The sequence below is a fragment of the Pagrus major genome, chromosome 12 (genome assembly GCF_040436345.1).
Source record: "Pagrus major chromosome 12, Pma_NU_1.0".
Classification (NCBI taxonomy): domain Eukaryota; kingdom Metazoa; phylum Chordata; class Actinopteri; order Spariformes; family Sparidae; genus Pagrus; species Pagrus major.
In genome coordinates, this window is record NC_133226.1 from 27262281 (window position 1) to 27279004 (window position 16724).

At 40.8% G+C, this 16724-nt stretch overlaps 1 protein-coding gene across 1 annotated transcript in view; it reads left to right on the forward strand.

The window, feature by feature from the left end:
- pde8b (phosphodiesterase 8B) overlaps positions 1-16724 on the forward strand; it is a 34951-nt gene that overhangs the window by 2778 nt on the left and 15449 nt on the right. Inside the window, exons 3-12 of the mRNA XM_073477576.1 lie at positions 4858-4870; positions 6705-6892; positions 7734-7924; positions 10921-10980; positions 12164-12221; positions 12512-12600; positions 12703-12781; positions 14101-14241; positions 14325-14413; positions 14500-14554. Coding sequence (XP_073333677.1) covers positions 4858-4870; positions 6705-6892; positions 7734-7924; positions 10921-10980; positions 12164-12221; positions 12512-12600; positions 12703-12781; positions 14101-14241; positions 14325-14413; positions 14500-14554 — 963 coding nt within the window. The remainder of the gene's footprint in view (positions 1-4857; positions 4871-6704; positions 6893-7733; positions 7925-10920; positions 10981-12163; positions 12222-12511; positions 12601-12702; positions 12782-14100; positions 14242-14324; positions 14414-14499; positions 14555-16724) is intronic.

Sequence of the window (16724 nt, forward strand, 5' to 3'; positions counted from 1 at the left end):
TGGCCCTTCAGGGGCTCCGTAGTGAACGTGATTACGCCATCATGTTCTGCTGCATTGTATCATGAAGGAAAGGCTTTCCAGCTCCTCCTGGGGGATCCCAACGTGTTCCCAGGCCAGATGAGATACATAATCTCTCCAGCGAGTTCTGGGTCTGCCCTGGGGTCTCCTCCCAGTTGGTCGTGCCCGGAAAAACCTCCAAAGGGAGGCGCCCAGGAGGCGTCCGGATCAGAGGCACCTCAACTAAACAAAAACTCATATAGAAGTCTGAAACATTCAAGGACATCTTTTTAGATAAAAAATCAACTTCCTGAGGTTCTGTCTGAGTTCACTTAAAGAAAAAACACCACATTTTGACACTTGTTTTCAAAATATCAGGTAAATTCATCCATTCCCAGACAAAACGAATGTAAAATTGGGAGCCGGACTGAAACTTCAGGTTCATAAAAACATATTTCACTGTAGGAGCTATTTGCTGATCTGAGCTGTACATTCATTTCTTTAAAAGGATTATGTATTCATGTGACACTGCGTGCAGACAGTTGTCTATACTCTGCTGTCAGGCCTGCTGGGATCTCCTGCTGCCCGTTGAGAGCTTGGTAATATACAAGGTGAGGTGGAGTTGAGTCAGGGATTGTCTGTGCTCATCCTCTGCTCGGGGATTAGGACATGTGCTAGTCAGATTTATCCTTATGTAACAAAGAAACAAGGAGTTCCTGCAGGTTTATCAGCTGGTTGAGATGCAGGTACGACGTGCAGAGCGTTCCTGTGTTCGCCTCAGGAATCAGCTGCTTTGTTGCTTTGATTGAATTTGCTTCAGTGTGAGTGATCTCCAGAGGTTTCTGAGTTCAGTGATGTGAGAGGCCTGGCATGCCACTCATGTTCAGCTACAGTATCCCTCCTCCTCCTCCTCCTCCTCCTTACTCACAATGCCAAATAACATCGCAACAGGAATCTGTGGCAGCATGCAGGCAGGTGGAGGGACCAGGCTTTATTAAAAAAGCCTTCTAAGACCTCATCTCATGCCCCATAAAACCCTCAAACTGCTCTCCCAAAGCAGCCCTGCTAAAGTCAGACCTCCAGCCTGCTGCTGGATCCGTGACCTCTCCCGCTTCGCTCCTTCCACAGGACCGGAGAGATGAAAAGAGGGAGATAAAACTCTCTGCAGGAGAGAGTTATATATAGTGAGTTTTTCCTTGACATTTAGTGTTACTGCCTCACAGTCCTGGAGAGTCTCAACCTCGTCAGATCCCTCCTCCTTCAGCTTATCTCAGCGTTCATGTTTCACTCATTACACAAGTGAAGGTAAAGATACACACGCTGTATGTTTTTGTACGTCACATATACACATATGTACTTACTGTATTTATGGGGATGAAAGTGCAGACAGTATGTAAAACCTTCACTACAAGCCAGTACTTAGAAAAGTTAAGTTAAGTTAAGATGTACCTTTATTGATCCCCTGTAGGAGAAATTCAATTTTAAACATGAGTAAATAAAAATATACTCAAATAAATACCATGAAATCGAATAGAAATGCTGTATACACTAGATGGATCTGTGTGCATTCCTACAAAAACTGAATATTATTAGTTGATTAAACAAAACTTGATCTGAATACGTCAACTTAGACTCAATTTTCTAATTTAACTGACCAGGAGAATACTTGACAAAATTATCAGCAGATTAATTAAGGAAAAAAAGTAATCCGATGCAGCCTTAAAGGGGTACTACGTAGGTTTGTAGAAGAAATTCAAGCCAAGAATTTTTAAAATTTACAATATTAATGAGGTAATAATACAAACTTTGTTCCATAAGTGAATAAACAAGCTGTTGAAGCTAGAAAGGTGGGATTCGGTTGGATACTTTCCAAACGTAGCTTTTGCTGGTTTCTACAGTCTTTACAAACCGAGCTTTAAGAACTGGAGGCGGCTGTTTTTAAGGGAATTGCAGTGTGAATGCTGGATGATGAAACGCTGACGCTGAACTGCATCGCTGGCTTTAAAAGTTGAATAACAGCAACCATCTGTGAAAGCTGTGGAAAATATTACGGGTTGTATAAAAGAAGCTGGAAAAGTGGGAAGAGGTTAAAAGTTTATTCTTGACTTTTACCAAATAATCTTAATTTTGTGGGGAATTGAAATGGCGCTGCAACCAATGATTATTGTCATTATCAATTAATCTGGTGATTATCTTCTTGATGAATCATTTCTCTATCTGTAAAATATCACCAACAGTGAAAACTACTCGTCATCATTTCTTAAAGCCCAAGTTCACATTCAAACTACTTGCTTGTAGGAAAAAAGGAGTTTGTCTTAAAAAATGATTAATCGATTATCAAACTGCTGCTGATGTCATTTGTTGAAATATATCGCCAATTTATTGACAATCTTCTGCTACTGACACCAGACTCTCCAACTCAAAACAAACAAACTATACAACAAAAAAGAAAATACCATATTATATATATTTAAAATTATATTATTATCATAAACTATTAGATTTGTGATTTTTTCAATCAGGTAAAATTCAAACGGCACTGGCACCATTTAAAGTAACACCAGCAGCACCTCCTGTTAAAAAAAATATTGATCTCATTCTTTATATTGAATTAATGTTTTATGCAAAGTGTTACATAATGACTTAAATTTAAACTGTCTGACGGGCTCAGACTGTGTTACGCTCCCACACAGATAAAGTGCTCAAAGCTAGTTAGCCTGATGACACCTCTCTGTGTTTGGGATTCTCCCTCCGTCAGATGGCATCTGGCCTGGTTGTGCAAACACGGAGGATTAACCTCTGAACCCTGAAAATGTGAGTCAGCTCTCGGCTGCAGGCGAGGATCAAGCTGTGCCAACTGGAGGCTAACTGTACGCTGTTTTCATCCAGAGCATGAAGCCCGCCGGTGACGGAAAATTAAAATGATGTACTCACTTTAAAGAGGCTGTAACCAGGTTATTGTGTAAACATACATTAATTTGTGTAGCATTAACGGTGAGTTACGCTCAGAGAAGTGTGTCTCACAGACACATTTAAAATACACGGCTGCAGTCCATCACATTAACATCATATCTGTTTGACTGTGTGTTCATCAGACCAGCGGCGCCTCCTACCAGGCTCATCGCTGGTGACATATTTGGGTGGCAGGTCAGAGATGTGTGCGGTCGGCGTCGTCTCAGGCTCGACTGGGTACCGTGTGTGTGGAATTTCACATGTTAGCACCATGGTTACACAAGCCAGCACGAGATCAAAGACTGTGGACCTTTCACAGGCACTCACCAATACCAGCTCATCGTCTCCCTCCTTCTTTTATTTACATCTTCTTCTGTCGTTCTCACCTGTGCTTTTCCAGATTTCTGTCTGTCCTGAGTAGAGATGGAGCCATAAATCGATTTCACTATTAATGTCACAGTTTTATAGCCATAAAAGTTGAGCTACAACGACTGTTTCTGTTCTCACTTTCGAAAAAATGACATTATGGTGAATTATCTTTCAACGAACAACAGTTGTACAGTGAGGAAAATTAAACAGGTATAGACAAAAACAAACCTGGTCAAACAAAGTCACACATGCTGTCACAAGACTGACTTCTCTCTTTTGTTTTCCACCCCAGAAACAAAAAACGCCTTAAAGATATAATATGTAAAAATTCAGCATTAAAATGTCTAAAAACAACTCGATCTTTGTTCTATATGTTGTTGAGTTGTGTCCTCACATTATCCCAAATGTTTCCAACAATCTTCAAACCAGAGAAACCCACAAGCTGAGGAAGGAAGTCAGAGAACGAGACTAAACACGACTTGAATAAAACTCTAAAACATGACCTCGTCTGTGAATTTTAGTGTCTGAGTCACATCAGATAGATTTTCATCAGTAAATGTGGTTGTTAAATGGTGAGTTCACCACGAGCAAAGCCAGTTTGATCGCTTGATCATTTGTGTTTATTCGCCCCAGACAGCCTGATTACTCAACTGTACATTAGCCATAAGCTAGAGAGTGTAATTGTGTTTGAATTCAGGTGAATGTCTGACTGAAGTCAGCACTCAGAGACTCTGGTTCTGGTTCTGGTTCTCTCTCTCCTCTCCGTAACGTTACACTCATGAAGTAAAGTACATTTCCCCTCCAGCTCCAGTCAGCAGTCAACATTACAGAACAGAAACACCCGACGATGGAGGTCACCTCCGGATCACTGCTGCAGTCAGGCTGATAAACAGGAGTGAAGATAAATCCACTTTTTAATCCAGAAGTTACAAAGTAATCTCTGAGCTCTCCTCTCCAGTCAGGAAACGGCTCCAGATCAGAGCAGAATCTGATGAGACTCCTGGTGTTTATTCCTCCAGGAGGTCTGGATTTTGTTATGTTTTGATAGAGAGACCCCTAGTGGCAGAAATTACATATTGTGCATTGAAGTTGTCGTATGGGAGCATTTTGGATACACAAAGAATGACCAGGGTGTTGTTCAAGAAAACAGATATCCTTTCTTCAAATCTTTCTGGGAAAAAAAGGTTGCTGCTGCTGCAGGTCCAGCACCTATTTACTTTATTTGAGGTCTTATTTTGTACTGTATTATTTGGCAACTGTTAAAAACAAAACCAACAAAGAAATGTTGTTGGAACAAAATACAATAAAATGTCTCGTTAAAAATTAGTGTTGTTAAATAAATTAATGCGCAATAATCATGAAACAACGATGTTTCTTCTGACTATGATCACACCATCAAAATCCATAATATCTAGTCCTAACTCCAGCTGTGAACTGAAATAAACTAAAACTATAGTACGGTGAGTCTTTTGTCTCCCTCTCTCTCTCTGCTGCACCTCCATGCTCTCCTTGTGTCACTCTATCCTTTGTTGTCCTTAGAGGGAGTCAGGAGGTGATGCTGCTGCGAGGCCGAGCTGAGTACTGTTGCCTCTGGCTGCAGACCAGCTGCCTTTTTGTGTGTGTGTGTGTGTGTGTGTGTGTGTGTGTGTGTGTGTGTGTGTGTGTGTGTGTGTGTCTACTGTATGCGTGTTGTATTTCCTCACCACTGTACCAAAGGTGGCTGGTGTGTTCGTGGTCGAAACTCAGTGTGGGATCAAAAACACGATTCTGCACTCTGCAGGCTTCACGTCTGTTGGTGTGAAACTGCTTTCATGAGTGATGCTGCTCAGTTTAATGCTGAAGGAATAATTTGCCGGGACATTTTCATTACTACAGCACCTTTCAAACAAATCAAATGGAAGATATTATATTTGAAAGTGATTTAGAGACTCAATCAGCTTAACATACTTCTGTCTCCCTCCCCAACCCAGCTGACTCACCAGTAGGAAAAATGTGTTTCTCACAACAACATACCCAAAATAACAACAAAAACATACGTGCCCCATTTCATTTATCCTCATAAGAAGGTGAAGGCAGTGTCCTTTAGAATTATTCACAAATATTACACAGCCAGTCGCTACACGGTGAAATCAGAAGAGACATAAACAAACAAAAACACTCTCTCTGGCCAGACTTCAGTAGATTTCTCATTGGTTGTCAGAGCTTTATTGTGGAAGAATGTGGCATTTTGTTTTTTCAGAAACCAAAGAAAATATACTGTATTATAACAATACAGTAATGACCTAGTTACAAGTGAAATGTTTCATGTTATAGCATGTTGCGATGTTCTTCATGTTATTATGAAAAAACAAATGTATCATGACTTATGATTACCAAGAAACTTTCCTTGTTATAACAATATACTATCATGAAAGGTTTCACATTATAACAATGCATTTTTTAACAGTGATTTGTCACATTACAATGTAAAATGTTATCACATTATCAAATGAAACATTTCACATCACAACAAGATAAATAATATGTTGTTCTGACAATAACAAGTTTTGTTAGAACAATATATAACATTTATTTTATACGATACATTTTCACGTTATATATATATAAAAAAGTATATTCTTATAAGAAGAAAGTTTGTTGTTATAATAAAATGAAAAAATCTCGCGACCCCTCAGGAACAGCGCCGGGCTTTCGAGCCAACTTTCGTAGTGGCCAAACTCTGTAATTACAATATCAAGGTTTTTATTTTTATTATTATTATTATTATTTTACAAACTTTAAGGCAACAATGAATCACAGTTACACAATTTCAAGAGTGATCAGACACTTCTTAACACATAAAACATTAACGTAGAGAAAATTAAATATGGTATAAAACAAAATGGCAGCGGCTGTAAAATGGTGGATACATTTTTTTGAGCGTCACAACCTCCGCGAAATATCTCGTGCGGATATCATAACCAGAGCCATTCAGCCTGATAACATCTGGAAAGTCTAGAAGAGCCGCACGATTAAATTATTTTATCTCTACCCAAGTTAGCCGGGCGCTAAACCGGAAGTTAGCCGGCTCGGGCGGCGGAAGTCTCTAGTGCGCATGCTCGGGGCAACACGACGCGGAAGATCCGGGTCCTTTTACACCCACGAAGACCTGCCCAGCTTTTTCTGGCTTCTACACGCCGCTGAGCAGCTTTCACAGGAATGAACGGGCGCCATCTTCAACACAGTCTCCAGATTTGAGTTGTTCTGAGCTTTATTTATGTTTCTGCGCTGCACAGCTGCTTCCTTCCCCACCGCCTCAGCCCGGGAAATGTAAACACACGCCGCCGCGACGCGGTTCGCAAAGACCGGACTCACCTCCGGTGCTGGCGGCGGACTGTGACCGCTAGTTTCCCCAGTAAACACACCGCACTCGTCCGCCAGAGAGAGCCGACATGCTGGATGTCCGAAGGGCGGGCTGCCCCTCCACGAGCTGCCCGGGGGTCAGACGCTAGCTGGCCGAAACCGAGTCACTCCACCTCGGTGTGTGTGGCGAGGCCTGGCCCAGAGGCGGCCGAAGGAGTCGGGGTGTTTAAAGGTGAAAGTACGGCCGATAAACCGCTCACAGCTGCCAGCAGGGCAGGTATAAATGCTCTCCACAGATCCATGATATCTTGTTATAACATGAAAATATCTTGTTATAGCTTAAAGAAACCATTTCAACCAAACGTTTCATGTTTTAACGTGATACTTAAGCAATATGCTTCTGTAGTGACGGGCCTACACATCAACAGCACATTTTGAGTTTTTTTGTATTCATAAGCATGAATTTGAACCTTTTATACATCCCAGCTCTTAATAGTACTCTAGATAAATTATACAAAATGAAAATATTGCTACTAGCACTATGGGAAACATGCACAGACTGCTAGTACCATGTAAAGTCCTGGTATTATGCTTCATTGTGAAAATACACACATACATTCCCCCGCGAAGTACAACTCACGCTCTTCAAAGCCATCTGGCAGCTGAACAGTGAAACAAGTCCTTCAAAACTTTGTGTCCAGTTTCATTGCAATGATTAAAAAATAGCCGACCCTTAAAAGGAAGGTGGAGGTTCATGGGTTAAATATCTCTGAGAGGCCGTCACATCAAAGGGTTGTGGCACTGAGCTCATTGTCATCGCAAAATTGTGTTTACTAAATGATAGAGAAAGAGGTTACACCTGAGTACTGTATTCAGGCCCATAAGTGTCAGTAACTGTGGTGTCTGAGGTGAACACAGCTGACATCTGGTTCTCGGATGTCTGCAGCTGCTCTGGAGAATGTCCTGTCTGAGTAGTAAATGTAGTGTAGACCTACTAACATAGATACTCTGTAATTATCACCGCCGTAGCAGCACTGTCTCACCCAGGCGTCCATTCCTCCCTGTCTCTTCAGGTCCTGCTGGTGTTCGCCAAGGAGGACAGCCAGAGCGATGCCTTCTGGTGGGCCTGCGACCGCGCCGGCTTCAGGTGTAACATCGCACGGACGCCCGAGTCTGCCGTCGAATGTTTCCTGGACAAGCACCATGAGATTATAGTCATTGATGGACGCCACTCGCGATACTTTGAGCCTGAAGCTGTGTGCAGGTGAGCCTCACCTGTGTGTCTGCTGTCACTACTTCTGTGGTGGTTTCTTATTTCATCTTTAAATGACTGACAGACTATATTCATGGTTGCTGAAAGGAAAAGTTGGACATTTTGGGAAATAAGTTCATTGGCTTTCTTTCTTAGAGTTACTTAAAAGATCGATATCACATTTGTCTTCGTGGTAAATAAAAAGCTGCAGCCAGCAGACTGTTAGCTTAGCTTAGTACAGAGATTGGCAGCGGGGAAATGGCTAGCCTGACTCTGCCCTAAGGGAACAGAATCCACCTTTCAGCACCTCTAAAGCTCAATAATTAACAGACATACCATGAACTTGTCATGTTTACTCTATGAATTAACAAAAAGTCAGTTTGTGAGCTTTAGAGGTGGTGGAAGGAGGATTTTAAGACCTGTCCCCCTGTTTTAAGTCTTCATGCTAAGCCAAGATAACCATCTCAACCCAGTTGCCAAAATAAATATTGACAAACCGTTTCTGCAAACCACAGATAGGTTGAAACTTTTCTTTAGGTTAAACTTTCAATTTTATGTTGTGCCAACACTGTGCTTATGGTCCGTCAGTTATTGATCTTTTCTTCTAATTCTCAGCAGGAAAGTGAATAAGTTTATTTCCCAAAATGTTGACCTAAGCCTTTAAACGTCAAACTGCGCTGTGATTCCTCGTCTGGCTTCTTTTCTGCATGTCTGACATGTCAGAAAGGTCTTCATCTGCCAAAAGGGTCAAATAATTTCAATAACAGAGACCACATAAAGCTTCTCTCCAATCAAAAAGCATCCATTCTATGATATTTATTTCATAATCAGTAGTTTACAACGATTTCCAGAGTTCAGTCTGTCTAAATCACTTCAGCTTTGAGGCACTGTAGTGGAGGGCTTGTTGGTGCCCTCTGGTGTTCATTGAAGGCACCGCAGGTGTCTCCAACCTGAAGCTGCACACTGAGTTACTGTAGTCTGTTAGCTGGTGTTCTTCAAGGTTTCTCAATTCAGTGTTTTGCTCTAAAGAGAAGCAGCAGTTGATACTGGATGTCACAATTCATAAGAGGCTGTTGAAATAGAGACGCACTCGAGTGAGCCTGAACTACACATGGTGAGTTTGTTTGTTGACATGAAAGCTGGATACTGGCCCAGGGGAACCAGGAGTACTGTAGTACACAGACAGGAGCTTTTTCCTTCTTGTTCATTGTCCAACAAAAACCCCTGGACACTTTTCACAAACCTCTTTAACTGTAGAATAATCTCATTCACTACTGGTCGTTGCCAGGTTTTTGTTGAGTTTATACTGGAAATACTGGTCTGTGCTAAGTTTGTCTCCTAGGACTTCCTGGCATGCACGGGCATTTCAAGATTTTTTTAGATGGTATTTTTAGTGCTATGTTTTACACAACACTGTTTCCCCCTCTTCCTGCTGCAACTCAATCTCACATGTTGACAGTACGTTTCTGCAAAACACGAATATGTTGAAACTTTTCTTTATGTTCGATTTTATGTTGTGACAACACTGTGTTTATGTTCTGCTACAGTTAGGTGCAAAAACCACTTGGCTAGGGTGAGGAAAAGATCATATTTTGGCTTAAAATACCCGGATGTATCGTCACAGAAACGGCTGGAAAATACCCCATCGTCTCATTAAAAATACCTGTTCTTCACCTGCAAATGGTCCCGACGCCTCATCAAAAATATTCAGTTCTGTCGCCAGAAACACAGCTGGAAAATGTCCCAACATTTCTTTTAAAATGTACCACTTTCTTGCCACAAACACTGCTGAAACAATGTCCTGTCTCCTTAAAAATACTGCGTTTCCATCAACAAATTGTCACGATATCTTGTCAAAAATATCTGGTTTTGTCGCCACAAATGTCCAAACGTTTCATTAAAAGTAACCCGTATTCCTGCTGTCCCATTAAAACACCCAGCTGGAAAATGTCCCGACGTGACGTTAAAAATATCCAGTAGTTTCATGAGCAGTCGTCTCGAACAGTGCAGTTGCCATGCCAGCACCGTCTCAGCTAGCTCATATTATCTGATGTGATATGACACATAGAAATGTTTTCTGATAAGTATGACACTGTGGTTTGCAGAAATGTAAAATGCCAACATGTTATTGTGGCGACTGGGTCAGATTCCTTCTCATGCTGATGTTGAGCTCACTAACCAAAATTAATATCTTGTAATCGCATCAAAATTACAATCAATCTCCGATTATTGCAAATAACTAGTATGTTCTTTTTCTACTTCCTCACATCAGTGAACAAAGGACCTGTGTTTAGAGCATTTAAACGGGGAATCCCGGAGATAAAAGAGTTCAGTGTGTGTGTGTCCCATGGTCGTCTTAATGCCTGTGTGAATACCTTCTAGGCATCACTTCTTTAAAGACCTTTTATTTGTGTTGAAGCTGGTGTCTCTTAGTCAAGACTACTTGTACTTTCTGTCCTGATTTCTTCCGACTCTTTGGCTGTATGTAGTTATTGTTAGAAACAGCACCAGGCCATCCAGAGTTCTCGGTTACCCTAAAAGCCACAACCATATATTTTGCAGATTGATTTATTATATGTGCTTCATTATTTCCCCGAGTACAGGAACAGATCCATTCGTCTCTGCTGTCTGCTGATCACCACAGTTTGGCAGCTGCTCTTTCACTCCTCTCCTCGACACAGTTTTTTCTTTCCTGTTCCCCCGCTCCCGTCCGTATCCCCCATGAGGATCCATGCCATCATCTGTTCCCTCTGTTCCTCCTTTCATTTCATCCTCCATCGCTGTCTTCTTTTCCCCGTTCGTCCTGCCAGCGGTGTGGCTTGAAGCAGATGTGTTTGGTGTTTCTGTGAAATGTTCTGCTCTTCTTCTGTGGTAATGACATCACCCTCGAACCTGCCCACATGTTTGTCCTGTATGTACCTGAGTCCAAGCCACCGCTCATGAGCTCAAAGTGTGAATGGAATGAACTCCTGCTGACTTTTAATCTTTTTAATTTGTTTTATTCCCAGGTTGATCCGCGCCACAAAGCCCTCTGAAAACACAGTTATTCTCGCCATTGTGCCACAAAAGTAAGTTTAATTTTACCTTTTGTAGATCCCTAATATCCTCCGTGTTTTGTGTGTGATTTGAGGTTCCTGAAAACTTCAAATCTAAAACATTATCACCAATAAAAGTGAAAAACCAAACAATGACCAAGTCAAAAAGCCTATGTGTCTGTGTGTTAAAGCAGACTTAAAACCTTCTCCATGTCTTGATAAATTCAATGTAATGTCTATTTCCAAAGCACTAATTCTATTAGTTCAGCATGAATCATGTCAGGCTGTCCACTTTGCTGTTTTTCCCTGATGGATATTAAATTAAACATGAATAAAACTCAACCTTTCCTCTACAAATTTCACATTCATTAGACATTAGATATCACAGTAGAGCATCAGCATCTCAGTCCAAAACAAATGCTCGCCCAATAAAGTTTAAAGGGAAAAAAGAAAACAACATCTTAACACACACTGCTCAAGAAACTTGGGTCAAACTGTCAAACCAAACAGTGCTGATCAAATATCAATCGAGATTCTGTTCCTGCACAGCCTTTTTCTGGCTTACAGTTGTTTTCAGAACCATATTTCAGTTTATTTTTTAGCTCGAAAAACAGAGTTTCTGATGAGTCAGCCACCATACTGTGTCGAGCTTTGAAACGGAGCCTCATGTATCTTGGATCAAACTGTAAAATTAGGCAGTGCTGATCAAATATGAATCAATACTCTGTTACTGCACAGCCCATTTTCTCCTCAAATGTGTTCACAAACACATTTCAGCGTACTGTTCAGCTACGAGAAAGGTTCTTAATAGGCCGCCATGTTGAAAAGAGACGCAGGGAGGTCGGAGAGAGACTCAAATGCATTAACATGGATGCACGGCCATCCTGGCTACACAAACAGACAACAGGGATAGCTAACTAATATTTCAACATGGCAAAAGTTTTTTGCTGCTGTATTAATGCTCAAAATCTAATCTATTAACCTGTAACACCAATCAGGAGTATGACTGTTTCTGATTTAAATGTTTCTGAATCCTTATTGGTCCGTGGAAATACATGACATCACCACAAATACATATATCTGTTGTAACTTTGGCAGAAAATAAATGTTCATCTAGATTCCCATCAAATATGTTTACAAGGCCTTGAAACTACATTGTTTTCATATTGATGTGAACAAGCATGTTTCTGAAAATGATTGTTTTGTCTTTGTACAGGCCGACTGACCAGGAGGAGCCATCTGTTCTTCCTCTCCTCTGTGCTGGATTCAGCAGAGTACGTCCAACAGCATTTCTCAGCTTCTAACTGTGTGTTTATAACAGACTGAGTGTGTTTCCTTGTTTCTGATCGATGCTTTTTTTCTTTATCGGCCTTTCTAAGAGACTCGAGACACTAAAATAGCAGCAGTTTAGAAAGAGCACTCATTGTCAGCGGTGTGTGATGGTGTGAAAATGACGTAGGAGGTTGGAAAACAAGTCGCTATTGAGTAAATCCTGACTCATTCAATTTTCCGCCCGTCTCTCTCCTTCTCCTTCAAACACCACTTAACCTTGTTTGGCCTCCAGAGGTTTGTGGAGAACAGCAGCGTGTCAGCCTGCTACAATGAGCTCATACAGATTGAACACGGAGAGGTGCGCTGCCAGTTCAAACTCAGGTACAGCAGAGGAAAAACACCATATGACGCACATACATGCACAGGCACATATGAAGGAGGGTGTCACTAATCCTGAGTCGGTGTGGCTTTATTAATCCGCAGGGCTTGTAACTCTGTCTTCACTGCTCTGGAGCTCTGTCAAGAGGCTGTGGAGATCACCAGTGAAGACCACATAATACAGGTAGGGATGATGCATCCATGTACATGCATACATACAGTCAGAATGAGCAAGATCTCAAACCTTTCCTGAAAAGGGTGAGGCAGGTGAAATTCTGTGTTCTCGTTTTTTAAATCCAAATTAGTTGGGATGCTGTGGAGAACAAATATAAAACAGAAAGTGATAATTTGCATATCCTTTTCGACATACTTGTTTTTTTTCACGTGGATTCTACATTTTCACGTGCAGTTTGCTTTGTCACATGTGAACTAAAATTTTAACATATGAAAAGAAAATAATGTCCCATGTGAACTGGACATTTTCACAAGAGAGTTGAATTTACTTATGTGGAAACAAAACATGGCACATGAAATCACATATTTGCTTCTTCACATGTAAATTCCACATTTTCCACTATTTTCGCATGTGAACTAAAATTTAATAGGTGAAAATAAAATAATGTCTCATGTGAACCTGACAATTTCACAAGTTGTTGGCTTTTTCACATATGAATTATCCTACATACATTCATACTCAATTTTTTTCACATATGAATTCCACAAGTAATCGGGTATTTTCACAGGCGGACTAAAAAATTTTAACATGCGAATGGCCATTGTCTCATGTCAACTAAAATTTTAACGTGAAAATAAAATCACGTGTGAACTGGACATTTTCACAAGTGATTGGCTCTCATATGAATGAAAATTTCCACATGTGAAATTTAAATTTTCACATGTGAATTACATGCATTTACCTGCAATTTGCTTTTTCTCCATGTGGAATCGAATTTCCACATGTGGAACATGGCACATGAAATAACTTTGCTTATAATAATATAATATAATAATTTGCTTCTCCCATTTAAATTCCACGTTTTTAATTGCGTTCGGCTATTTTCAAATGTGAACTAAAATTTCAACTTGGGACATTAATTTTGAAATTTACATTTTTGCATGTGAATTGCATAGATTCACACGGTGCACAAGATCACATAAAATTTCTTTCTCACTTTTAAATTCCACATTTTCACATGTGAAATAAAATTTTAACACGTGAATAGAAAATGTCACGTGTGAACTGAAATTTTCCCAGTTATTGTTTTTTTTCACGGTGCATTTTCAAATGTAAACTACATACGTTCACATTCATTTTATTTTAGATGTAAATTCCACATTTTCACATGTGAAAAACAATATATTTAATGTTTTACCTCATCGACTTCATTTGATTTTTGTAAATCTATTGAATTATTCTGAATTTGATGCCGGCAACACAAAAATCAGGCAATACTCGTAAGCAGAACAGACTTTAACTCTTTCGTCTTCCTGGTTTTGTCCCAGTACGTGAATCCAGCGTTTGAGCGGATGATGGGCTACCACAAGGGGGAGCTGATCGGGAAGGAGCTGACTGAACTCCCCAAGAGTGACAAGAACAGAGCTGACCTGCTGGACACCATCAACACCTGTATCAAGAAAGGAAAGGTCTGTCTCACGTCCATCCACGAACCCATCTGTGAAATGAGATGATACTCTGTCATTTCCTGACTGCTCTGTTCTCTCTGAAGGAATGGCAGGGTATCTACTACGCCAGAAAGAAGTCAGGCGACAGCATACAACAACATGTGAAGATAACACCAGTCATCGGCCAGGGAGGGTGAGCAAATACTAATCAAGCCAAAGTGATAAATGTACATTTCCAAATAACTGAAATTACTGACACTCTTGTATCGCTTCCAACAGGAAGATTCGTCATTTTGTATCCATCAAGAGACCTCACATAGACAACAATAATCAGGTGAGTGAAGTCATCATCTCCTGTGTCACACAGATGACGTCATTTCATTCCAGTAATCTTTTAAGTAGGGAAGAGCGAGTACACCGTTATCTGTATCCACTAATCCTTATCTGGCTATACATTTCCAGCATTATAGTTAAGTTACTGTACACTTATATACATAGTATATTACAAAAAATGCCTCACCAGCTGTTTAGTTACACTGTAGCAAAATGTGGAGACCTCCTGAGAGCAGGAGAAGTTCTTAGAAGAAGCCACACAAGAGCTTCGAGTGACAAAATAAAACTATTGATCTTGGATGATACCATCCTTTCATTGCCTTCACTGTACCAGCCCGAAATGAGTAGCATCTGCACATCAGCAACACTTTGAAATCTCAAAACACTTTCTCTCAAATATGCCCAATATGCTGATTTGTAGCTCAAAATGATAAATCCTTAGCTTACTAACAGCTGCTTGGAGAAAATGCTGCTACAAAATTAAAGCCTCAGACTCATAAACTCACTTTTGAAGATTACAGTGAGTCTTTCTGTTGTGGAGCTTGAACAGACGTCAGTCCTAATGCTACAGCACAGCTTGGCCCAATCAAGAGTGAATGATTGAGTCCAAACTGGACGTAAATTACAAACTCTGCTGGCAGTTAGTTTTACATAAATACTTCAAATGAGCTGCAGGCTAAAGTGTCAGATTTAAATACTTGAGCGGGGCATGCAGCCTCGCAGGCTTCCAGCTCTGCTGAGCAGCGTGCACACTTACTCTGAAGCAGGTGTGTCGCTGCTCTCAGCTGGGTTCCAGGCCAATAACGTCATACTATGCTAAGCTACGGCTAAGCACCAGGATCCCCCTCTAAGGCCCCGGAGGGCTAGCAGCCAGGCGCCAGGGCTATTTATACCTCAGGAAAAGCTGCACAGAGACTAGCTTTAGCTCATTGCTCTCTTTCATCGTGTGTGCATAAGGTGAGTCAGCCGTTGGCATCTGCCTGCCAAAGCCACATGGCATTCATTCCTGCTTGTTGGGATTGGGAATCCTTAGACATGCCAGAGACTGATCCCATTCCCGAAACCATGGAAGTCATCCACACAACCTGAATTGTGCAGTGTCAAACTGAATGGTGTTATCAGGGTGCCCCCTTTTCTTGATGTATTTTCACCACGCTTTACAGAACAGAGCTGATGCAAAGTAGGAACAAAAGTTAAGTATTTGATGACATTTTAAACTAAATGATGTCTTAAGTGCGTCTTCACTGAGATAAAATTATCCAGACCAGCTGAAGACCAGAGAGGTCCCCTCAGGTTATCACTGATCTAATACTGTTCCCTTTCTTAGAACAGTTTCCTCTGAGCACTTGAAACCACACATTATTCCACATCTTTTCCCACCCAGTTGTTGGCTGTAGACCACGGTTTCCATTTCATTGTGTTGTTTAGTTAGCAGTATTTGTCTAAGCACTCCAGACTTACAGCAGGTTTAGGGTCAGCTTTGTTTGTCTTTCCCTCTCAATTAAGGGCCATCATAATCTCAACTATTTCCCAGCTTTATTCATGTTAATTCAAAAGATGTTTTTTTTTTAGATGTCTGTTTGTGCTTTGCAGCCCAAGAAGCCCATTACGATGAAGCCAGCTAAATCTGGCAGCCGTGTATGTCATTAGAAGTGTTTACACTGTCTTAATCCTATTTACTCAGTATGGGACGCACTGGAGACCTGAGAGCGAAGTGACTTAGACATTTAAAGAGAGGGGCTGTAAGAGGAGAAACTCGTGTGAGAGTGGAAGTAATTAACAAACATTACAGAGATTCATTTCTACGTGTCAAAATACATTTTATTTTTTCAGATTTTGTACATGAACCTGAATAAAAACGACATGTTTGGATGTACACATTCATCATTACATAAATGTGCAGTATGCACAGTCAGCACGATGTAAAGGTGCCGTGAGTCACTGGGTGAGGAAAATCTTCTGTAACTGGATTAGAGGCTCTTCATATCCAAATCTTCAATAACCTCAGTGTGACTAACAGGATGTTCTGTACAAATTGTCACCTGCATGAAAATATGTTATCATAAACATGAGAGAATGTGCTGTAAGGTTCACAGTCGGGGTAGATGAAGCACAGAACAAACATTAAAATCATGTTCACCTATTCACCACATTTGTTAATTATCATTCTT